Here is a 26265-nt window from a genome sequence, read left to right on the forward strand (position 1 = left end):
CAGTTTTTAAACAAAGTTGTCAATTGTATCATGCAGGGTAAGAGTCAATCTACTTCCATGGTCTATGATGCAAAGTGGATAATCTTCTATGATTGGTGCAATGAATACATGGATGCTAGCTTTCCTCCTTTGAGCACAGCTGTAGATTTTCTTATCTTTCTTTTCAAGCAGAGTGAATGCTTGATGTCCACTTTTAAGAGTTATAACAAGGCAGTCAAGTTCTCTAGCAGTCCTGCCATAATGATTGTGTCAGGCCTTCATCTACATCTATTAAGAGCTTGAGAGACCAGGATCTCACTAATGTCTAGATGAAATCTCTTGTCTGTTCTTTGAGAATTATCAAAACCTTTTCTTATGAACCATGAAGTGAAGCTTCCATCAAGAACCATACCCTTCTTGGCATCTGTGAGTAAAAGGAACAAGCTTCATACCTTGTCAGTGGAAACAGGTTGTTTACAACTCTGTTTTAATTATGAGTCTATTTCCCTTATTTGCCAACCTTTGCTTCAGGCAAAGAGTCAGCTACCATTGGTGGTTCCAAATCTTTATGAGATCCCCAGCCTCAGTTGTATCTGTGCATGGATGACCATGATTAGACTCCTTTATAGTTATAGCCTTAAGGTTTTATTTGGCTCTGTCTGAATGGCATAGAGAGGGTAAAAACCATCTCTTTGTGTCTAATAAGAGTTCCTTAGATATTTCCAGGTTGATTTTTTTCACTGCCAAGAGAGCTTATCTGTCTCTCTCACTCTGAGTGGGACCTCTTTTATGACACTTAAAGCCCATGCTACTTCTTGGGCTTATTTATATCACTCATCTTAGGCTGATGTTTTGAGGCACTTTATGGCAGTCTCACACTACCTCCTCATTTTGAATTTGATCTTTGGTGCACCTGAGTGTAGCCTTTGTTTTCATTGGGCCTCCCTCCTATCTGGTTGATTCAGCAGATGTTAGGTATTGTATTACTGTTATTCAGTTTTAAGGGTTTTATCCAGGTGAGAACTAATTTTAATTTTGAAATATGTACATGCTACTTTTGCAAATATTCCCTCCTCCCACCCTGCTGTGATGTCCTGTACTATATATCATAGTCAAAGAGGATAATGTTCCATATATGAGCTGTGATGCATGAGCCAGACTGGGAGCATGTTCTTTTTAGTTTTAGAAGCTTCCAGTGCTAATGGAAGAATTGTAGATAGGAATCATCTAGTACAGACATCGGACTATGGGTCAAAGAAAGGAGTGCAATGCAATAATAGCAGGAATTAAAATTATTCCCCCTGTGCCACTACATATCAGTGATTTTGAAGTAGGCAAAATGTTTTCATGCTGTGACATTTCACATAGTAATTTACGTTGTAATGTTTTTGCATCATATCAGGTCTTTATAGTCAAGTGGTAAATAGAATCCCAAACCTGTTCTCAAGGGACGAAATAGAAGAGACTTGATGAGTTTGAAATATGGCACTTGCTGCAAGAGGTTCATTGCTAATTATATTTGGTATTTTTTTCTTCTCTTAAACCACCTTTAAGAATTTGAAAAAAATTGACAGAAGATATCTAGGCATCAAGCCGTATTGTTAGTGTTTAAATGATGCCAGTTGAACCATTGACAAGCCATTGATTGACAAGATGATTGACCAATCAGCATGGAGTATGCTTAGGCCACATGAAATATATAACATCATATTGTTGATAAAATTCTGTCAGAGAGTCCAAAGACAAATAAAATATCGTTTGCCATGGCATAAATTCCTCTTGCCCCAAAGGGAGATAATTTCCTAATATTTTGTCACAATTTTGAAATTGTAGAATTTCTATAGTTTGAATAAAAATAAATATTAAAGTGCTTTCACTGACTCATTTTCTTTTCTTGCCAAAATAGTGCGACCTTGTTGGATGAAATATTGATTTAATTTAATTTCATTAAATGTGATGTTTTCTCCAGGTACTGATATAAGCAGTTTATTGCTGTAAGGTTTCCAAACAACATTTATATTTTACTTTGATCACTCAAAATTTGATCCCATTTCATTTTTCAAGAAATGTTTTCTGCCAGGTTGTGATGACAACCAGCATCCAGTTCAGTCAGTGTTGATGCTTATTGAATCGGCAGTTAATATGCTTAAGCTTTAGAAGAGTTTCATTCTTTAAACTGTTAATGTTTATAATTCATAAGAGCGAAATCTTTACATTCTTCTTCATAACCTCAATGGTTTGAAACAATTTCACATTTTCTGCATGCACAGGTGTGGAATTTATAATAACTGTGGTATTTTTTCCAGTGCTTTTGGCTCCAGTTTTGCCATCAGTTTGATGTGATTTTATCATCATATATTTATAGGGAAGATTATTTGTTGGATTAGAGTAGTTTTGTTTACTGAATGCTACAAGACTCTCCAAATGTTAGTCGAAGTAGAAAACAGAAGTGAAATCTGAGAACATGTTTATTTCTTGTTTTATAATTTCAGTTAGTAAAGCGGTAGCTTCAGGTTTCATTACTACTTTATATTATACATACAGTAGAGTGGATGCATCACAGTTATAGAAAACCTCAATCTGTATATCAATAAAACCAGTGGCTGACAGCTGTTGGAACTAAATGCTTTAAAATGCAATGTAATTATCTGTTCCTTTTAAGTGAAAAGTATTGTTTTTGATGGTTTTATTAGTCAATTATCTCCTTGTTAGCTTCATTGTAAAAACAAATCACATGGGTACCACTTGATACATTTATCCTATGATACATTACCTTGTAAGTGTGAGCAAGGGAAAGCTTATTATTATTCATAAAAGACAAATGACCACTGGGGGCCCCAAGTGGCCGAGTGGTCTTAAGCACTCACTGTTATAGATCACTGCCATCTCACCTCTGTGTTGGTTTGAGTCTTGGGTTTGGCCAATGTGAGTATGTGAGAAAGAGTGCCAGTAGCTTCTTGTGGGTCTTTGGTTCTTTCCGGGGTTTTCCTGGGTTCTTCCTCCACCATTTATACTGGCTGCCATATATAGCCTATCTTGTGCTGAAAAATGGCATTAAACCCTACTACAACAACAAGAACAAATGAGCACAAATTATAGTTGACCAATGAAGTATGGAGAACAGAAATAATGTTGTTTTCCATTCATATGTCACATACTTTGCCTTGCACATATAGCTTGTAGTTGTTAGTACAAGTAAGCAAATGATCTTCATAATGGTTAGGGATTTTCAAATAGAGCCCCAGCAGGGCGCTGAATGTTTTAAGTTTAATAGAGTTTTTCAGTAACTTTAAAATGACAGTGCCACTTTGTCTCAGAACACTCCAAGTTTTGTCAGGCAAGCAAATTATATATTTTTTTTTTACAAGCCCGATGGGCACCTTGCTTAAGAAATGAGAGGGGTTTAATCAACATTTGGAGGGGCTCCAGGTATCAGGCTGTATGATTTTTCAAGCAGTGAGCACAAAATTTACAAAACCTGATGACTTGAACAATTTCAACTATCAGTTACATAGAGCAGTGTGTTAGTCATGATATAAAAATGTAGAAAATGGGCTTCCAGATTGATTTAGGAAACCATACTTTTCAATTTTTGTTCTTTATGGATATTTGAGAACAGCATCTGTTTTAAAACATTCTTGTACCTATGGATTTATTATGGGAAATGTGATATTCAGATTACACAGGCTGCCACACCATATTTCTGTCAGAGATAAGTTAATAAAGATCCAAATAATTGCCCTTAAATGTTTTTTATGTCGAACACAGGCAGTTTTAATTTTTAATTTAAATATATTTTCAGTAACTCCAGACTCTGATAGCTTTTAAATCAGGATTTTAACAATGGATAAATTGAATATCCCTTATATTTCATGTCAGGCTGCAACAAATATTATAATACACACTGGCTTTAGTAACACAGTTTTTTCTCATGTGTCTTACTGGTGGGAAAAAAAATCAGCTTTTCCCTTAAAAAATATTAAATTACTACTTTTTTAAAACCTATCTTCTCGGGATATAATCATTCTGTAGATGTTATTATCTGTAATGACTTCTCTTTCAAATCAGGGGCCCCAAATGGTCTAAAGCATTCTCCATTACGGATCACTGCCATCTTACCTCTGTCTGCTTGGGTTTGAGTCTCGGATTCAGCTAATGTGGGTATGTGACAAAGCTTGCCAGTAGCTTCTTGTGGGTCGGTGGTTCTTTCTGGGGTTTTCCCGAGTTCTTCCTCCACCATTAATGCTGGCCGCCATGTATAGCCTATCTTGTGCTGAAAAATGGCATTAAACCCTACAACAACTTTCAAAACAGTTATAAATATTGACCGTTACAAGTACAAAAAGAATTTTATATAGCTAATATAACCATATGCAAGCAAACAAGGACATATGTAGGATTTAAATTAGTTTTCTGTTTGGTCTTGTTGCTGGCTGAATTCTAAGTGTAGGCAGTGGCAGTGAAAACTGTTATTACGGTGTGACTGTATCTTAAAATTATATGGTAAATTAATGGTGCATTAAAAGATGTGTTTTAATAGCAATGTTTTTAAATTGATTATGACTCCATGATAACACTAGATGAGTGTCAGTTACAAACATTTTATAGTACAGCTGCATTGTTTGACTTAACACATGGACTCTTCAGCCTGAAGTGGTATTTTGTGTTCACGTAGGCTTTCTTGCCTTTGAGAATGATCCCACAAGTTGTACACAAAGCCAGGCACTCTGCCACTCAGCTGACCACCCCTCTTTGACCTCAACAGTCATATAGTTAAGATATCTTCTTGATCTTCTGTTAGACTGTCCCAGGATCTTATCTCAAAGGAGGAACCTCCTGTCACAGCACATGGGGCTTTCTTCCACAAAACAGCCCACATATTCTCCACTTTCATGTAAGGCTTATCTCAAACAATCTCAGCAAAGAAAAGTTTTCAATCAGAGTTGCCAAGGGCATCATTCAGTCCAGGAGGAGATCAACAACTAAGTTGTATGATACCAAATGAAGAATCTTTTGCAGTTGGTGTAGTAGAACACATGTCAATTCTGGATGTCCCTCTATGAGAGCTGAGTCTGATTTTCTTTTCTTCCTTTTCAAAGTAAAACAAGGCTTGGTTTCTACTATTAAGGGCTATTGTGCAGCGCTTTCCAACACTCAAATTTTCAAAATCCAGACCGTCAGGGCAGATTGTCATTTAGCAGACCTAATCATTTATTTCAAGCTGCAAAGAACAGCATCTTGCACTCTTTTGCCTAAACATAATTGTTCTTGTTTCTTGTGGTCTCCTAATAAACTCCCTGTGAACCTTTGGGTGCAACTTTCTTCAAGAACCTTACCATCAAGATGGCTTTCTTGCTCACCTTAAGCATCTGTATAACAAGAGAGTGAGCTTCATGCTGTACCATAAAGCAGGGCAATACAATGGAAATTACAAGTTGTATCTCGTCTTTGCTAACCAGGTTTTTTCAGCAAAAACCCCCAGCTTCCATTGGTTGCTACACTCCTAACTGAGATTCCCAATCTTGGCCATTTCTGTGCATGGGATTATCAAGATAGGCTTTTATGTCCAGTTTTGGCTTTACGTTTTTATTTGGCAGTCTCAAAAGGGAGAAGGAATGGGTACCAAACATCTTTTCCTCCCCATTAACGGTAAACTGATATTTTAGCTAGCACCATTTCTAGGTGGTTAGCATTAGCTAGCAAAAGAGCTTTCAAGTACGTTACTGATAATAATCTGTCTTTCATGAAAATTAATGTCCATAAGGTTTGAGCCATTGCTGCTTCATGGACTTGTCTAACTTGTTCAGCTTTGAACCATGTAATGAATGCTGTATTTTGGCACTGTTACACTACTTTCTTCTCATTTTACCTTTGCTCATTGGCTCACCAAAATGAAGAGATTTTCTCACTGGCCCAATCATGGTCACTCAGAAAGTGACCCATGTGAACTCCATCCCACAGTGTCTTCTACTTTTTAATGAGGGTGAGTATTCCTTGTTTATTTGCTGGTTGTGGGATCATCAGCTTTCCACCAAAATGACAAATTCAGCTATGCAATAGCAACAAGTATGGTATTGCTGACATATAAATGCAGTTTTTGGTGGGGTGTAAAGCTAATTTAAATGATGTAATACTTATGTTGCTATTGCCAGATTTCTTCCTCCCACCCTGCATTGATGTCCCACCAAGTTAGTCTGTTCCCTCAAAAAGATTGATGGGTGAGTATGAATAGGCAAGAATGTTCAGGTGTCCAAGTATTGATCTAGTGTTCTGGAACCTTCTGGTTCACCTTAATAGGAGGATCTTCATCACACAGTCTGGGTATTTTCCTCCCAGTAAAGTACCAGCTATGCCATATCAACAAGTAAGAATTACATCATTAAAATTAATTATACCCTACCCCACCCCCTCCAGAAAACTACATACCATCACTCTTGGACAGATGGTTATATCAATATATGGTTTTCTCTTTTATGATGTCTAGTTGGTATTAAATAAAAAAGGTGCCAATCTGGTGTTAAATATGACTGATGTAGTGGCCATTTTGAAAATCATGTCACGTCTTCTGGGCCAGTGGTCATAACCGCATGGGGTTTTCACAAAAAGACTTATTTTGGTATCTACTTTGTCTGTATGAAAATGGTGCCAATCTGACAAAGTATGACTGCATTGATGGCCATCTTGAAATTCATGCTATATTGCTACTTTTACTGATGTCATATCACCATGGGACACTCACTGAAGGACATATTATATCTAAATGGCCCTAATTAGAATGGTTTGACATCCAATATGGTTACTAAGGCATCTGTCTTCAAAATTTTGTTATTACTATACCAGTCTGGATGATCATGTCAAGACAAGTTTTTGCTATAAAACTTCTTATGATGTCTAGTTGGTTCTAACTGAAAATATTGCTTCTCAGACATTAGTAAGACATTTAATATTTAATTCCAGCGTAATGGCCATCTTCAAAATTTTTTACATTGAATTTTCACAAAAAGACTCGTGAAACGTTTTTGGTCCTAAATGACACAGTGACCATCAGATATTATAACATGGCTGCTATTGTAGCCATCTTGACAGTCCTTGTTATAGCTACTTCTTCTGAGTTTATCTTGTAGACAATTTAGAATTTTCTAGAAATAAACTTATGAACCTCATCTTGGTTCCATTTTTTTGTGTCTGAGTTGTTTTGTTTTTTATATAATCTTGTTTCTTTGAGAAATTATGCATTCTTGCATTTTACCTTTGAGGCAGAATCAGTTTTATTGGTGTGTTTAGTATTTCATTGGGTTGGAATTATGTATTCAAATTATTATTCCCTAAATACAAAGTGATCACCTATAATATTCTTCAACTGGAATTAGAGTGATTTCAGACCAGAACATTTTTGGATTACATTATTTGTGATTCATTAAAAGCCTTGACACATCTCCATGTCACAGTGAATGGTTACATTTTTTATTTACAGATTGGTGAAACTCCATTTTATGTGGCCCTTGATAATAAGTACAAGAAAGTTGTTGTATCAGTTAGAGGAACTCTCTCTTTACAAGTGAGTATGCCAATATAGATTTAAGAAATAAAATAGCTATAAGGAAATAATTACTGATATTTGTTTTACATTTTGCATTTAAAGAAAGTATATTCTGTTAAATTTGTTTGTGATAAAGATGTTGGTACCAATATACAAGTCATTTTTATTAGCAGAATATAGTTATGAGAAAGATGTTTGTTTTGTTTTTTGTGGGATTTAATGGCATTTTTGTACACATTTCTGGGTATATCAAGCTTAGGAAATGGAAACTAAGTCAAGGATACACTGAGGCAGATATTGAATGGAGGACTTGGATTAAAAGTCTCATGCTATGAGAAAGAAATAGAAAAAGAAGTTGACTAGATCCAGAGACATGCAAGTAATTGGAGATTTGTGTAAACAATTGCACAAATGGAATTTTTCGCTGAGGTGCATTTATGTCATTGATTTTAATGAATTTTTAGTTTCAGTTTGCACAAGTAATACCGGTACTTGTGGGGATTGTTTTTATTAGATTTTTATAGTAAACACAAAACAGAAATGTAAAGCAGTATCTGCAGTTTGTAGATTTTTTCCAGACATTGGACACTTTTAAAAAATTAAATAGAAAACTGACTTAGTACTGCCATATGGCTTTAAGAAGATAATTAAATGTACATAATATGAAAGATTACAATCAGCATACATCATAATTGTTTTTATTTTATTTTAATAAATATGTTTATTAAATTAACAATTTGACAATATAACAATTAATTTGACAAACCTGTTTTGAGCAACCACCTCATTATGAACAGTTGAATGCTTAATACAGGTTTATTTATTCAATAATTTCATGTATGGAACCACTAAAAATTATTGGTTTAAGAAAGGTGATTGCATAAAAGGCAACGTTTAAGGCAGGTGTGACTGCAGAGACTTTATTTCATTAGCTGTGTAAGCTTCAATTTCCAGTAGAGATGTTTTAAAATAATATTGCTTTATGAAAGCTATTGCTAGAAAATACATCATTTGGAGTCATTACAGGCTTGAGATCTGTAAATTATGTGATGGATATACAAATTGATTGTTTTCAAGATGTAAAGAACTGTAAATAATGCAGGCTGGTCTGATGTTGCATGATGTATCAACAGGTCTATGTTTGTTGTTTATCCTGTACATGATTTCTGTGAGTACTAACTGATTGGATATTTACTCTTTATCCTTTTGCATGATTTCAGCATATTAACTGATTGGATGTTTGCTGTTTATCCTTTTGCATGTTTTCAGTGAGTGTTAACTGCTTGGATGGTTGTTGTTTATCCTCTATAAGATCTAATTTCTGCGAGTATTAGCAGACTGGGATATTTGTTTTTATATCCTTGCAATGATCTCAGATGGCAAGTATTAGCAAATTTGAGAATTGTTGTGTATCCTGTACATGATCCGAGATAGCAAATATTATCAGATTAGGATGTTTGCTGTGTTTTGTATATTTAATTTAATTGTTTGTTTGTTTGATTTAATTTTTTAAAATTCCATTACATGTTATTGTAATGTAACATTGTTTACTGAATTTGACATTGTCCAGAATTGAAACATTGTAACTAGTTGCTGACCTTCAAAATCTGTGACAGTTTTGATAAACAACATTTTTTTACTTTTGTTTATTATCCTTATCAGAGTAAGAATCAGTAATTTGAGTGAAAGTCATACCTGGGCAACGTGTCATTAAGCATCTTTCAATTGGTAAACAAACTTCTATTTTTTCCAGAAGGATGAACTTTTGCCCCACATCCGGGAATCTGTTTTGCGTCTTAGTTAGACTTATTACTGATGTTTTGATAAAGAATTTTCAGTCTGGCTTAAAACATTTGACAAATTAAGTTGTATTATGTCTTGACCAGTTTGGGCTGAATTTTTATTTTCTTCAAATTATTGAATTCAAGTGATTGTTTTCGCTGGAAATACAAAAGTGCTTTGATAATTCTTGGGAAAAGACATTTACTGGACTTTATACAGAATTCAAAACTGGAATAGTATTTTCTGTGTTACAAGAGACTATGGACACATCAGTACAATGCTGGCTATTACAGATGTCATTGCCTTCCATCTTGAATTTCATCAGGATTTGAACTAAGATTCACTTAGAACTTTTCAGTGATAGGACTTGTGTTTTTTAATTGTTGGATTATTTTTGGATTTAATTCGTAAAACCGTAAGTTCGATTTTCTCATTTTTCACTTTGTATTCTAGGGAAATAAATTATTTGTTAAATTTTACAAAGCTTGTTGTCTTCACTCTTTTCTGTTACTTATTTTAAGAGCATAGACTCATAACAGCTGGTTTTCTTTTGCTCGATCTCAGTTAGCAAAAAGCATTGACACTGATCTGACAGTACATAATGTGTCGGATCTTTCTTGTTTGCCCTTTTGATTATATCACTTAGCAAACAGCATAAACATTGATCAAACTGACAAGGTGCTATGTAGTAGCTTATAAGGATCTTGTATGTCCTTTGCATGATCTTATTAGCATACAGGTTAGATGATGATCTTACAGGACATTAGCTGTCAACAGATCAGGATATTGTTGTCTTTTACTGGATTTAATTTAACAAGAAGTTTAGACACTGATCTGACAGGGCTTTATGTATCAGCAGATTAGGATATTGTTGTCTTTTACTGGATTTAATTTAACAAGAAGTTTAGAGACTGATCTGACAGGGCATTATGTACCAGCAGACAGGATATTGTTGTCTTTTACTGGATTTCATTTTAATAACAAAAAGTTTAGAGACTGATCTGACAGGGCATTATGTATCAGCAGATCAGGATATTGTTGTCTTTTACTGGATTTAATTTTAATAACAAGACATTTAGACACTGATCTGACAGGGCATTATGTATCAGCAGAGAGGATATTGTTGTCTTTTACTGGATTTAATTTTAATAACAAGAAGTTTATAGACTGATCTGACAGGGCATTATGTATCAGCAGATAAGGATCTTATATTTTTGTCCTTTTCATGATTTCAGTTAGCAAAAGGTGTGCTGAACTTGAGTTGACAGGGCATTTGGTAACTGCAGATAAGGATCTTTGTTATCCATCCTTTATAATTTTAAACAGCGTTCATTCTTTGATCTGATAAGGCATGATGTGCATGATGTGCAGTCAGGATCTTTGTTGTTTTTCCTTTGCATGATCTCAGCAAACAGCAGAGACATTGTTCAGAGATGGCTTTTTCTCACCCATGCAACAGTGAGATCGTGCTGGTTTACTTACTGCACTTTTCTTATCACAATCTGGTAGTGTCAGCTGAGTTATCTCAGTCAAGGTGTCCATGCTCTTGGAACTACTTTTCAAGAAAAGAACCCCTTGTTTTCTTCTCATGTGCATGAAGGAGTTGTTTTAAAATCAAACATGAGCAACAACAGATATATAATAAAAATAACTCATAAATCATCTTAAGGTCTCTCCTACTATGATAACATACCATACAAATTTTTTTAGAGAGACTGACACACGCACATGAAGTCGAGCTATTTGGTACAACTCATAAATGAAAGTGTATCATCGTACCCCAAACTGCCCAAGCCATCATTAATGATCACATGAACAAACTGTTGGGCGCTAACACACCATCAACTTACTTCAGCACTTTATGGCTTAATAATATGCTGCACTTAGGGGTATGGGGAGGAGGTGAGGAACACAGAAACATCAAGTTGGTGATATTTCTTTAAAGTAAGATTTTGAATTAAATTTAGAATATTTTGAGCTTAATGAGAGACAAAGACAAGGACAGGAGAGGAAAATGAAAATTAAAAACTTAGAATGTATACTAACCCCACATTTTGAGATATCAACAATGTTATAAGAACAAACATCCCAGTGATTTCTATGACCTGAACATACATTCTACCTGGCTGGCAGCAACCAGAAATGTTTTATGTCAAACCAGCTTTCTTCAGTTATTGTCAAACATCCCCAGTCTGCCCCCGCTGAATCAAACACAATTGCAAATGAAAACTCCCGCACTTACCAATCATATTGGTTCATTCATCACCCTATATGCTGTTCCACAAGAAGATTTCAGTGTAGTGTATGATTGCACTGCTAACAGCTGTTGCATTTCCAGACCACTCTGATGGCCTAGTGGTTAGATTGCCTGCCTTGGATGCGGGAGATTGTAGGTTCAAACCCTGGCCAATTCATACAGAAGACTTATAAAAATTGTACTTACAGTTGCCTTGCTTGTCACTCAACATTTAGAGGTTGTGTTAGGACTGGTTGTTGTTGTTGGGTTTAACGCCATTTTTCAGCACATGATAGGCTATGCATGGCGGCCAGTATTAATAGTGGAGAAAGGACCCAGGAAACCTCCGGGAAGAACCACTGACCCATGAGAAGCTACTAGCAAGCTTTCTCGCATACCCACATTGGCCAAATCCTAGACTCGAACCCATGCAGACAGAGGTGAGATGGCAGTGATCTGTAACGGAGAGCACTTTAGAACACTCTGCCACTCGGGGCCCCTTTATGACTGGTTGGCCTGGTGTCAGGATAATGTGACTGGGTGGGACATCATGCTATATGTCTGCAGTATGATGCCCCAGTGCTAGACATCACTATCAACTGCCACACTGCAGACATCATAGTGAGATGACTGAAAACTTGTTAAAGTTACATTAAAAATCCAAAACCACAAACACAGTGTTTCATTTCCAGGACAGAAAGTATAAATTTCCATTTCATGAATTAAATATTTCTGCAGTCATTACACACTTCATTAGAACTATGTAATTGTACTTGTATCATACCATTGGCTACAACAGAACTTTTCCAAACTGGAACTGATGAAAGTTAAAAGTTAGAGTTATAAAAAATATTAATTATTTATTGCTATTTGCATATGACACACATTGATTAAATGTGATAATATAGCAATAATATCAAATGGTTTTTTTCCTTTTATTTTCTTAGGCAGAACCTGTGTACTTAGGGTCAAACATTCATCCTACTTCCCTCATTAACCTACTTGTATCAATGCATGGTGTTTGCAAATAATAGCAGATGATCATGGTACTACTTACACATAACAGTTATAACTTGATTGCTTTTTTCTCTCTGATTGTTCTTTCTAACAGCGGCATATATATCTAGATTCTTATTATTCAGATTTTCATAAAACAGCATAACACCTGATGAATTATATAAAAAGTGAGAGGCAATAATAGTACCAGAGTATGTGTTGAATCTGCTAACTATATTGCAAAAGAGTAGTGTTATTTTAATTTGAATTGAAAAATGTTTGGTGAAAAAAATAACTATGTTGGTGCTTGTACCAAGACAAGTAAAGCCTGTTTCATGTGGTTAATGTAATAAATGTAAACCCTTTACAATGATTTCCTTGTCTCAGTGCAAATCCCAACATAGATTCTATTAATAAATTGTTATGTATATCTAATTTAAATGCTTGTTTGTTAGTTTATTTTTTTTTATATTCCATTACATGTTATTGTAATGTAATATTGTTTACTGGACTTGATTTTTGTTCAGAATCAAGTTCAGTTCTGTTTGACTTGATTGATTTTTTAAAATTTATTTAATTGATGTAAATACCTAATAATAGAAACATTGTATCTAGTTGCTGTCCTTAAAATCAGCGACAGTTTTGGTAAACAACTTTTTAAAATTTTTGTATTCTTTCTCAGAGTAAGAATCATTTAGTTGAGTCAAGGTCATATCTGGACTACGTGACGTGAGGCACATGTTAATTCGTAAACAGACTTCTATTTTTTCCAGAAGGATGAACTCTTGACCCTCATCTGGGAATCTATTTTGCATTTTAGTTAGTCTTAAAGCTGATGTTATTATAAGAATTCTATCAGTCATGCCTTAATACTTGAGAAGTCAAGTTGTTTTATGTTGTGTCATGTTTGGGGCTGAATTTTTATTTTCTACAGATTATTGAATTTAAGTGATTGTTTTCTCTGGAAATACAAAAGTGCTCTAAATTAATTCTTGGACAAAGACATTTATCGGAATTTATGTGGAATTCAAAAACTGGAATAATATTTTTTGTGAGTCAACAAGAGACTGTTGACACATCAGTACAACACTGACTATTGCATATGTCCTCGCTAAAGCTCTACCAATTAATCGGCCATACTCATAATCGGGCCAACTATTGGAACAATTGGTACCAGCAGAAATAATCAGTGCCGATGTAAACAAATTTCCAAAATATAAATGTAATCATAACATTCATCTTGACATGGCTTGAATTTTAAATCAGAATTAAATAGTGGAAATTAAGGAATAAATTATTGATTTGGGGGTTAATTGAAAGACAATATATTCTTAAAAGTAAATACTTTTTAACACGCTTGCTGTAAACTACCGCTGATTGTCTGCTCACAACAAATTATCAATACCATGCATGCACTCATCCCAATCACAGCAGCCAACCAGCCAATGGGGCCTCGTGTGGCTGTTGAACTTCCAGCATACACATGACAGGGATGGTTCTGGCTTTTAAAAAGTCATCGCCAAAAAAAATCACCAATCTCAATATTTTGTTGCCAATTTTCAAAAAATGTCGCCAGAATAAGTAGTGAATATTTTTCCAAGACTATTAATGTAATAGGCAATGAAAATTTAAAAAGATAGTTATTACTTTATTGACAACAAGCAATACAGCCATAATATTACAAAATAAATCATTACATTACTGTTTTGCACTACTTCCATGGTCTTTGCATTGCACATCACCGTTAGTGTGTAGGTCTAACTGTTGTCACCTGAAATAAATGCATTATCAAATTTAAAATTTCTACTTTCCTACAGTCTCTCTTTTTTTAATAGAAACTTCAGGTATTAAGCAAATTTATATTATGTATATTATTTTCCAAATAATAGTTTTGTAAGAAACTTTATTTAGATAATGACATTTTAATACTAAAACCCTATGATCGTACTTTTCAATGTAAGATAAGTGACGTATAATGCGACCGTCGATTTCATGCATTCATGAATTAAATGCCTCCCTTCCCTTTTTTTTATGGCTAGCTTCACAAAGTACATCTCAGTCAACTAGGAGTTCAGAAATTTAATTTTGCCGTGCTTTACTTGCTTTGCTTGTTAGTGAATTGCTTCCTAAATCCCAGGAATGATCACTGAATGCTGTAGATTTTTTATCGACAAGCAAATTATGATCTCCATTCCCACCAGTGAAACTTACACGAGTCAACTTGACCTGGCATTACTGTACTGTATATATAAGAATTGATTACCATAATTAAATTCAAAGAAGGAATGAAGAAACATATCACAGAGCATATGTGCCCCCAAAAAACTAATTCGGAATAAATATGTTATTTAGTAAAGCATTTTATTTGCATATATGAGTTAACAATAAGAAATAAGGTGGGATATAAAATGTTTGAAATAGTTATCACATGTATGGTAGCTTGAGACCAAATTTCAACTGTTAACATAAATCTGCACCCATTTTAGGCATTGTTAGTTACAAAAAAAATAGGGCATGGTTTACTTGTCAATCAAATGATTGTGTTTTTGCTAACTGTAGAACAGGTGGTTCTTGAAATAATCGGTCTCATAATTGGTATTGGCAATTTTGATAATCGACTATACGTGGTATCGGCATAATTGGCAAAAAGTGACATCGGTACAGCTTTAGTCATCGCCTTCCATCTTGAATTTACATCTGGATTTGAACTGTGATTCACTTAGAACTTTGCATTGATAGGACTTGTGGTTTTTTTTTAATTCTTGGATTACAATTTGGATTTAATTTGCAATACCGTAAGTTCTTTTTTCTTATTTATTTTATTTTGTAGTCTAGGGAAATAAATTATTTGTTAAATTTTACGATGCTTGTTGTCTTCATTCTCTTCTGTTACTTATTTTAAGAGCATACTCATAACAATATTTTCATCTAAGGATCTTTGCTGTTTATTCTGTAAGTGTTCTCAGTTTGCAAACTGTGTAGAAACTAATCTGACAGAACATTAAGCAGTATCAGGTTGGGCTCTATACATTTAGATGCTTATTACACAAATGTAGTATTGTAGATAGTTTTAACATGGTTGTTTATCTACACAACATACTTTTTTATCTCCAGGATGTTTTAACTGATCTCAAGGCTGATGCAGAAACCATTCCCATACAACCTCTCAGAGAGGATTGGGTTGGACATAAGGTAGGATAAAATCACTACAATACGGTGGTCCAACAGTTTATCACCCTTCCAACAGTTTCATTGCGGATGTTGTGAAATCTTAGAAACTATTGCTTGTACAATCATGAAACTTGATGAATGAATTAGTCTTAAGAGGTATCAGGCACTGCTAGCAAAATTAGATCATCATAACCAACTTTGGGAATTAAGGCCAACATTAAGACCTTGCAGTGGCACAGCTGGGAAGGCATATCATCTAGGTATTAGATAGGGCTGTCAGAGTTGTTATTTGGTCTTCCACATTGTAGTTAATTCTTGCATAAACATATGGTTATGTTAAATGTCCCCCAAAATTTCATATTTTCTGTGTGTTTGTAGATAAATGCCCACCAAAATTTCATATTTTCTGTGTGTATGTAGATAAAAGTGATTAGATCTACAGATAATTGAACAATTTGTTCAATTTTTTTGGCTGAGTTTCAGAACTTGTTTGACAAAAACATTTTCACCTCATTTAATACATATCTTGGCAGAAATGTTATTGTTCTCAAGTACACATTTCTAGTTTGCATTCATTTGAAAGTATTTATTAATATTTTGTCTTATTGTTTGGTTACCAAATTATGTAATATGGATTTACATTTTATAAATAGAAAGCTTAAACATTTCATAATATGTAACCTTGAGCCAAGTAGTACTTAATTCTTTCTTTAATTTTTAAAATATGTAAAGTCAGATTTGGTTTTAAAAAATAGAACATTTCAGGGTTATTTCAAGCTGTAAAGTTAATCTTTGGCATTTTTTCTGATTACAGGGCATGGTGCAAGCAGCTGTTTACATCCGAAAGAAGCTCAAAGAAGATCAGCTTTTAGAGAAGGCCTTTGAAAAGGCAAAGGTAAATAATGTCTTGCAGATATTCAAACCATTAGCTTGCAGGAGTAAATAATTATAAATGAAATAAAAGCTCTTTGAAAACTTTTGCTTCTAAAAAATGAAATAAGAGATTCTGTAAAAGAGGATGGATATTGTTTGTATGGTAGAATTTGCATTTGGAAAATGTTGGTCTTTCTGAAAGGATGCTGAAATTGTTGCATATCTGTTGGTTAGCATTCAGTAACATTTGCAGAAACACACAACTGAATATTGTAATTTACCATAACACTCTATGATTTTATTGTATTAGGGAGATAATGGTCTCAATGTTGCGAAGTGCAGATATGGTTTTACTGTATCAAATAAAATTCTAGCTGCATGTTGGAATAGAACTGGTGCAGCACTAAATTGGTACAAGAAACTATCTTTGCTGGAAAATTTGAGGCCATTGACATGGGGAAAAACTGATTATCTGGTACAGCATTATTTTGTGTTGAAAAATTTGAGGCCATTAATACGGGAAACACTGATGATCTATACATTGATTATACAGACTTTTCACTCATCCAAATCAATGAAATGTTTTATGAACCTGCAAGTTATATTTGATTATTATCATTTACTGGGATAAACTTTACATTTTTCATTGCTTCTGGATAATCAACATATTTTATTGTAGTATTTATCTAATTCCTATATATTTTTGTCTTTGAATGCAATTTTATCAATGATTTCTCAGACACATCCATCACCTATTATGTGACAGTCTAGAAGCTTTGAATGGCCAGGCAAGGTCAGAAGTTTTTCGTGACCTGAAAGTCAAATTACTGGTTGGGTATCATAATTGATGATGTGACGGGTTGTCATGCCGCCACTGTGGTAGGTGTGTAATTTTGATTGGGGTTAGGTGCTCCCAGTATTTTATTTAAATTATTATAGAAGTCCCACCCAGGCTCGATTTTGTTTGGAAGTTAAATTAGTGAAAGATAGATGTAAAGCTCTGAGCCCCCAGTCAGCAATGCCGACGGTTAAATGATTGAATATACAAAAATGTGAAATTCAACAAATAACAATGTAATGACAATTCAATAGTCAAATAATAAAAATTTCCCAAGTACTCTCCTTTCGCTCGACTCTGTGATAGCTTATTGCATCATTTGATTAGTAGGGTGAGATAGCTTTCCATCTGTCTTTGTACTCTGCTCATTTGTGTATTCTTCTCTCCTATTTTCTAGACTTTCTCTAGATTCCTCCTCCTTCTCTACTTTCTCCTCATCTCCTTTTCCTCCTCCTCCTCCTCGACTCTCTCTACTGACTAGATTTGTCAACTCAGACTGCTCTGCTAGTCTCACTTCCGTCTCCCCTCTTAGAGACTCGGGACTCAACTGAACCGGAAGTTCTGTCCCCCCAAAAGCTTCCTGTGCAAACACAAGGATGGTACAATATTTTCCATAACCCTTGTATCTCACACTACACCCAGCCTTTCATCAGATAATGACCACAAGCTAACAATCTACATAATTCTCTACATAATACTCAAGCTCATTTCTCAAATATGCATGTAAATTAAAACATTACAAAGGTAATTGTACATGCTAAATGATCCTATTAATTAAGTATACATACTAAATATAATTACAATTACAATGCCATAATATTCTGCAAAAATCAAGCAAATAACTTACTGACCTTTATAAAGCTTCATCTTTCCTTAGAATCTCCTAAGTTTTACTGCCAGATTACAAGTGGCTTCTTTGGAGTAACCCTGTATTGCTCAGCAATCTTTCTAGGCAAGGCTAAGTTTTTGCTTGCTAGTTAGAAATTAAAATTCGGATCAAAATTGTTGTCACAATTCTGATTGAGTGTCGTTCTGACCGGATCCAATGAAACTTAGCGGACAATGTCCTTCTTGCTGTCTGTCCACGTGGGGATGGATTTAGAACATGCTCTGGTCCCTTGCACATTCCTCTGATCTTAGGACTAAGCTGTAACACATAGGTGGGAAGTCGCGCGATCTAACGTCTGTGCCAATTCAAGATGCCGGGTCACCTCTCTGGTCACGGTAACTTTGCATAAGAGATTAACTCTAGCCTGCGGCAATGTTTAGACATCCAATCATGACTTGTAATAATATCTTAGTTTATACACGACTTATAAACTTCGGCTGAGCAAACATGACAATTGAATTAGTGGTAACATTTGAAAATAATTGTCCTGATAAATTGTATCTCGGAGTGAAATTAGAATTGCCAACATTTTTTGACTATCTTATCATTTGTATCTGTACATATAAGGATACATCACTTCTTAGATAACTTGCAGACCTGTTTATAATGTGGGTGGGAAGCATGGGTCCCAGTTTTAAAACTTGAAAGTACTCCATAACGCCACTATTTGTTGAACATTAAGAAAATCGTGTTCAAAATTAGTCAAATGAAACCTTGATATATTGCTTGTTCATTTATTAAAACACAGTAGTTAGTACCCAGAAATTTTAATAAAAATCATGAAATTCTTAACTTTTAATAAGAAATCATATGTTTTGTTAAGTTTTCTTTCCAATCAACATTCTCAGCACAATATAAACAACAATATTCAATAAAATTTCAATCATGGCAACATGTTAATTCCATAAATACTGGGGCCCTGAGTGGCCGAGTGGTCTAAAGCGCTCTCCGTTACAGATCACTGCCATCTCACCTCTGTCTGCGTGGGTTTGAGTCTAGGATTCAGCCAATGTGGGTATGTGAGAAAGCTTGCCAGTAACTTCTTTTGGGTCAGTGGTTCTTCCCGGGGTTTTCCCGGGTTCTTCCTCCACCATTAATACTGGCCGCCATGCATAGCCTATCGTGTGCTGAAATATGGTGTTAAACCCCACAACAACAACAACAACAACAAAAATCCATAAATACTAATTAATGAAATCAATTTTTTCAAGTGAAGTTGGTGTTTTAGTTCTAGTTTATAATTTTGGTTTCATTGTAATTATCATAGATACAATAAATCCTGTGGTATCCAGATGTGAATAATATCAATCTACTATAACAGCTTTGCTTGTGAGCATTTATTTTAGAACATAATTAAGTGTTGATAGTAATAAACATCTATAGTTATAAAAAAAAAAAGAATCTTGTTTTGTTGTGAATCAACAACAGCAAAGAACACTGATGTAATGCACGTTTTTATGTGCAGATGATGGTTCTTGAATCCACTTGGAGTGATGTTGTTAACAATCTTTCAGAGTTCAGGTATCTTGAAAATAAAGGTAATTTAAATGAAATAATGAACAACTTCATTGGAAAAAGCTCTTTATTGACAAATATTTCCATGGTTATATAACAAGTGTTAAACAACCTTGTTATTTCCCCACCCTTGGATTTCCCACTCTTGGATTTCTCATTGTATTTAGCAGGAATGGAATCCCCTTCTTAAGTTTTGGGAGGTTCCTTTGTAACTCATGTCCTTACTTATAGTGCAGTCTCTTTTTTGGTTTTTGGAACCCATTGTGCATGATTAAACAAGGGAAAGGTGTACTTTGTATCTGTACTTATATGTATCATTTGTTTCTGTACTTATTTTTATCTAGACATGTATTGTTTGTATCTGAACAAAATGTATCATTTGTATCTGTACATATAATGCAAATCTCAACATTATAAAGATACTTGTGTATGATTTTGACTCCGTAGTTTAGTACAGTGTTTTTGTTACTTCAGGACTACACAACCTGTTCTCTGTGTCACAGAAACATATTTTTGGATAATCTTTTTTTCAAGAAGCCTTTATTCAAAATTGGTGTGTGTGTGTGATTTGGACTTTTTAACGTAGCTTTAACAATCAATATTCAGAATTGGAAAAAGTTGACAAATTTATATATGAAAAAAATATCACACAAATGGCTCTCATGGTTAATACTTTCTTTGCTCTCCCAGAAGAAAATTATAACATGTAACTTGTAATTATGCCTGGGTCATTCAGCCATTTATAACATCACATAGCATTTGAGACCAAATCAATTTATTCCATTTAGCAATTGTTTGATTTAGAAAATTAAATTACCATTCCCATAACTAATTGATACAGTGCATTAAATAAGTGAATTGTGTTTAATTTGCATTGGTCATTGTAAATTGATCCAGTTCTAAAATGATATAATTTAAACTTGCATATTTAATTATCTCGACACTACAAGTAACATGAAGCTATTGTACTATCTCTTGCATTACAGACAGCAGGTTTCCTGGGACCTACTTACATGGGAGGGGGTTAAGGAGGCAAGCTGCATACATGTATATTTTGGTTCAGTTTTTCATTTAACTTAGGTTATTTTTATTATAGCTAGAATTATGAAACTTACTGAGGGGATGCATTTTGATGAGTACTACATCATCATCATAAAAGTAGGTCACTATGACACACACACACACAAATATATATATATATATATATATATATATATATATATATATATATATATATATATATATATATATATATATATATATATATATATATATATATATATATATATATATATATATATATTATTACCTGCAATCATAAGTATTACACCCTGATCTCAAGGGTATATATCTTTTTCCATATTGGAGCTTTCATTGACTTGGTTTAAATTTCATGTTAAAATTTATTTCTCAAACTTCTCTTATGCTAAAATTGTAAAACTAAAAAACTTAATGCACATCTATTAGCAGCCTACCCTTACAACAAAAGAACATCACTGAATTACACATTTTACAGCCTTAGGTTAATATTTGCATTTCACTCAGAATCAGATAGGCTGTTTGCACCCTGGTACCTAAAATCATGAAACTTGTTGGGGAGATTAATTTTGCTTAATATTACACTCTCACCACAAAAGCTAAATGTGTAGAATGTTCTTAATGATTTCCAGTGGTCTTGTATAAGTAGTCTTGAATGTATTCACCATATTTCCAAGGCAATTTGTTAGTCTAAATATCAGTGAACACTAAATAAATCCATTGCATAATTTAAATAATTCCTCTCTAATTATATTGGAATGCACCTGTAAATGATTCCTGAAATTGGTCATAAAACTGGAATGAATAATTATTTCCCAATTCCCTCATATATACAAATACGCACTTGACCTATGACACTGTAGATTCTGGGGAATCAAAATGTCTGATGGATAATTTCATTAACTCCTGGGGCCCCGAGTGGCAGAGTGGTCTAAAGCGCTCACCATTCCGGATCACTGCCATCTCACCTCTGTCTGCATGGGTTCGAGTCCAAGGCTCGGCTAGCGTGGGTATGTGGGAAAGCCTGCCAGTAGCTTCTCGTGGGTCGGTGGTTCTTCCCTGGGTTTTCCAGGGTTCTTCCTCCACCAGTTATACTGGCCGCCATGTATAGCCTATCTTGTGCTGAAAAATGGCGTTAAACCTTAGAACAACAACATCATTAACTCCTGAACTCAAATTTTAATAAGCTTGTTTACTACTTAAAACATGACCAAACTGAGGTCGGCATCGACTCCACTTGCAACATTCAGTCATAAGGTTCACAGAAGTCAAGTAGGCAAAAGAAAAGCACACAATATAAATTAAAATACTTAACACCTCCTCTCATAAAGAAAAAAAGATTTATACAGTAAATCTTCATTTACTTATTAGTCAAATATACATGTGATACTATAATAATTAAAATTACTTGTGAAGATATCTTATGAATGACACAAAACATACACAAACAAAGCAAAATTGTACTTCTGTACACATGAGAGTGCATCTTTCTTTTTCTCTGATGTGTATATTATATTCCTGCTACATCACACTCCATCTCAACAATCTCTGATAATTGTTTTTTATTTCGTTAATGAGTTATTGTGTCATGATCACTGAATACATTAATTGGAAAAGGAGCTGAACACTTCACAGTGTAGTCCATAAAGTCAATAAGCATTTTTTAATTTCAGTAAATAAACTAAATACATGATTCTTCTCAAATTGTCTCAGTGCAACTAAAACTCTGATCATAGATTCCCAAAGACTGATATTAAACAGGAATGAAGCATTATTTACCTGGTCTTCTTTATATACATACGATCACCTGACCTATGATTCAAATGAATGCTCAGGATCTTAATTATTTAAAATGGAAAATTCCTTCAAATTTGTAATCAAGGTCAGGTCTTGAACTTAAATTCAAGTAACCATCATGACAAAAATCAAGTAGACACAACCCTCAGCCATGACATATATAACAGGGCTTCCCTTATCAGCTGAGAGCCAGGTGATTTACCTGGCTACTTTTACTTTATACCTGGCTATATATAAAAAATGTAAAAACCTGTTTCCCTGTTGGGGGAGGTACTCCCCCAAACTTTAAATCTAATGGAAGGTCCTGAAAAAGGTTTCATAATGTCATGTATCATTCATCTTGCATCAATTTATGGTTAATGCTTTTAAAATGTTTTGATGCAAAATCAAAATTTACATTCTTATGTTTAACCCATTAGAAGAACTCAAATGATAGGGGACTACTACACATTAGTTGTACAAATGACTTCAACTGGATGATAGGATGGCATGGGTATTTAGTCTAATGGTAGGAACTGGTCTCAGTATCAAGAAACTTGGGTTCATATTCCAGTTTAGTTGTTTCTTTTGTGTCTTTAGTAGAGCACTTGATTTTGCTCCTAATAGTGGACACAGCACTTCTGTAATTGTATTGCCAGGGAATGGTTGATGCTGGTAGGTGGGAATTTCACCCTGTAATGACTGGCATCACATTCGTGGGAAGTCTTGCATTCCTAGTCACTTCACAACCATGAAGCTTGGCTGAGCTCCAACCTTATCAAGCAAAGGTTTACAAAGTAATTTTAGGTAATATGTGTGAAAACAAGTTTTATCTCATTCATATTGCAAACATGGTGAAGTAGACCATATCTAACAATGATTCAGAATTGTATACCATCCATTTGCAAGTCATCATTATGTATTTTTGCTGTCTTTGATGTTCTTTACCCACTTTAAGTTGGAGTTGTTTTTCATGGCCTGTCTTCGAACTTGTCTGTGGATTATCATACAACTTTACCCACTTTAAGTCGGAGTTGTTTTTCATGGCCTGTCTTCGAACTTGTCTGTGGATTATCATACAACTTTACCCACTTTAAGTCGGAGTTGTTTTTCATGGCCTGTCTTCGAACTTGTCTGTGGATTATCATACAACTTTACCCACTTTAAGTTGGAGTTGTTTTTCATGGCCTGTCTTCGAACTTGTCTGTGGATTATCATAAAACTTTACCCACTTTAAGTTGGAGTTGTTTTTCATGGCCTGTCTTCGAACTTGTCTGTGGATTATCATAAAACTTTACCCACTTTAAGTTGGAGTTGTTTTTCATGGCCTGTCTTCGAACATGTCTGTGAATTATCATAAAACTTAACATTCAAGTTTTTTCTTGATCATGAATGTCCCTAGTGGTCAAAAGACCCAAGAGATTAAATTCAACTCTCTTGTCATTTTTGTTTTAAATTACAGTCACATGATACATTGATCATCTGGACCAGTCATGAAATAGGGATTTGTATGAATAATTGCTTATCTGGATAGCTGATCATTTTATACAAATAAATTGTGTGTCTGGGGTCCTTTCATAATTCCTGTGATCAACAGCTTTGATACCTGCATCTGTGTACTTAGCACTTTGCAGTTTCAAAATTGATTCCTGTTTTTTATTTTTTTATTTCCGTGATAGACATGTTTATATTCCTTGGAGAGTAATGTTTGGTGGTTAGATGATTTTTGATGGCCCAAGAAGCAAAATGCCTTTTCCAGATATGGAATATTCTATTCAGAAATGTATTTTTGTCAAGAACTAGACATCATAGTTGATTTATTAATGTGGTTTTCCCAAAAGCAACATTTATGATTAAGTAATATATGAAAACTTAAGTGTGCAATAATATTCATATCTAATTTTACAGAGCACAAGTTCAGAAAAGTATGATATAGTGCTAGTGGGGCACTCCTTAGGGGCTGGGACTGCTGCAATCCTAGCCATTTTGTTGCAACAGGAGTACCCAGGTCTTCACTGTTATGCTTATTCACCACCAGGGGGCCTTCTCAGGTTAGTACGTCGTACAGCTAAGCAGATATTTTCCAGTGAGAAATTTGTAAAAATTGGGTTAGCAATCTGGTTACATAAAAACTGGATTACTGCATCTGATATTATGAAACTCACTGCAAAGTTTCTTCCAGTCTTTTACATATTTTGACCTTTATTATAATGATCTCAGGACCGTCATGCTTTATCATGTCTGGAGTTTACTGTACATAAGAAATTGAAGGATACTGTACTCTTATTTTTGTTGATTTTCACGTTGATACCTATATTTGTTTTATTGTAATAATATAAATCCTGATGAAGATCTACCAGGAATTGTACCTAGATTAACTAATAGTTGTCAGCTTGTACTTAAGCTGTATACCATATAGTGTATGTTATCATTTGATTCTTTCAGAATATCACTGACCGATTTTACAGGCAAAACTCATAAAAGGTAGTCAAGGATTTTCGAAGGTGGAAACATAATTAGGAGAAAAGAAGGATGATGAGAAAGCAAATACTAAGTATTGATTTAATGTTGTTTAAATCAATTTTCATTCATGTACAGTTGCAGTACATTCATTTTTGTTCAAAATAAATATATCTTCATTGTATGAATACTGACATTTTGTTTTCATTTCCAGTTTAAGTTGTGTTGAAGAAACTAGACACTTCATTACTTCAGTGGTTGTTGGAAAAGATGTAGTACCAAGGTAAACAATACCTAATAAACATGTACTGTTGTTATGATCTATATATGGACTTTATGTTGCTTATCATTCTGGATCAGAGCTGTTGGAAATACCCAGGGAAATACAACAGTAAACAGATTTATTTCCTGGATGCAATTTCTCTTCTTATACTTGCATTTAATGGATTGTTGTGTATGTTATTTCTTTAAATGTGATATACCAAAGAATACTTCTTTTACTGAGATTCATTTCCTTCTATATTTATCTGTTCTGATACAGCATGGTCAATACCCAGTGTTGCTATTACACTTGCTTTTCCAATCTTGTATGTGTAAATTCAGCCATTTTTTGCCAAGTTACAGGATGGAGTTTCAGTACATTTTATTGACTTTAATAACAGAGACAGATTTAATAAATATTGTAGATATAAAAGATTAATCTATTTTTATTGCTGGTTCCTTGCATTGTAGTATACCTTGAATCAAATAGTAGTTATAGAAAATAATTTTAAAAAACAACAAGTGTTTTGATCAAAATTTCATCACTTTAACTTTGGCTCTAAACTTTCGCTTAATGTTCCCTGTGATGTTTGAGTTTCTTTAAAATTAGGCGCAATTTTTTTTTTACCATTGTTACTCAGTCATTTGGAAAGTTTATTTTGCCAGACCCAGTTGGATTCATTATTCAGTCACTATTGAATGTTTATCTTACCAGGCTCAGTTGTGTTTATAGAATGTAGTATTTATAATGCATGATAAACTAAAAAGCTTTTGCATCATATTCAGGATTGTGTAAGTTTAAGGAATAAAGAAATTTTGGATACATATTTTTAATTTATTCATGCAGTTTTCATCATTATGTACTGGACTTAGATCCCAATTTGGAAAAGATGTTACATATTTTTAGCTTA

At 34.2% G+C, this 26265-nt stretch overlaps 1 protein-coding gene across 1 annotated transcript in view; it reads left to right on the plus strand.

Annotated features, from left to right (window-relative positions):
* Window positions 1-26265, plus strand: part of LOC149786154 (diacylglycerol lipase-alpha-like) — a 222871-nt gene that overhangs the window by 165060 nt on the left and 31546 nt on the right. Inside the window, exons 9-13 of the mRNA XM_089976506.1 lie at window positions 7454-7537; window positions 15648-15725; window positions 16519-16599; window positions 24542-24684; window positions 25308-25376. Coding sequence (XP_089832632.1) covers window positions 7454-7537; window positions 15648-15725; window positions 16519-16599; window positions 24542-24684; window positions 25308-25376 — 455 coding nt within the window. The remainder of the gene's footprint in view (window positions 1-7453; window positions 7538-15647; window positions 15726-16518; window positions 16600-24541; window positions 24685-25307; window positions 25377-26265) is intronic.

Source organism: Sinohyriopsis cumingii, chromosome 12 (genome assembly GCF_028554795.1).
Source record: "Sinohyriopsis cumingii isolate HCF-2022 chromosome 12, ASM2855479v2, whole genome shotgun sequence".
Taxonomy (NCBI): Eukaryota; Metazoa; Mollusca; class Bivalvia; order Unionida; family Unionidae; genus Sinohyriopsis; species Sinohyriopsis cumingii.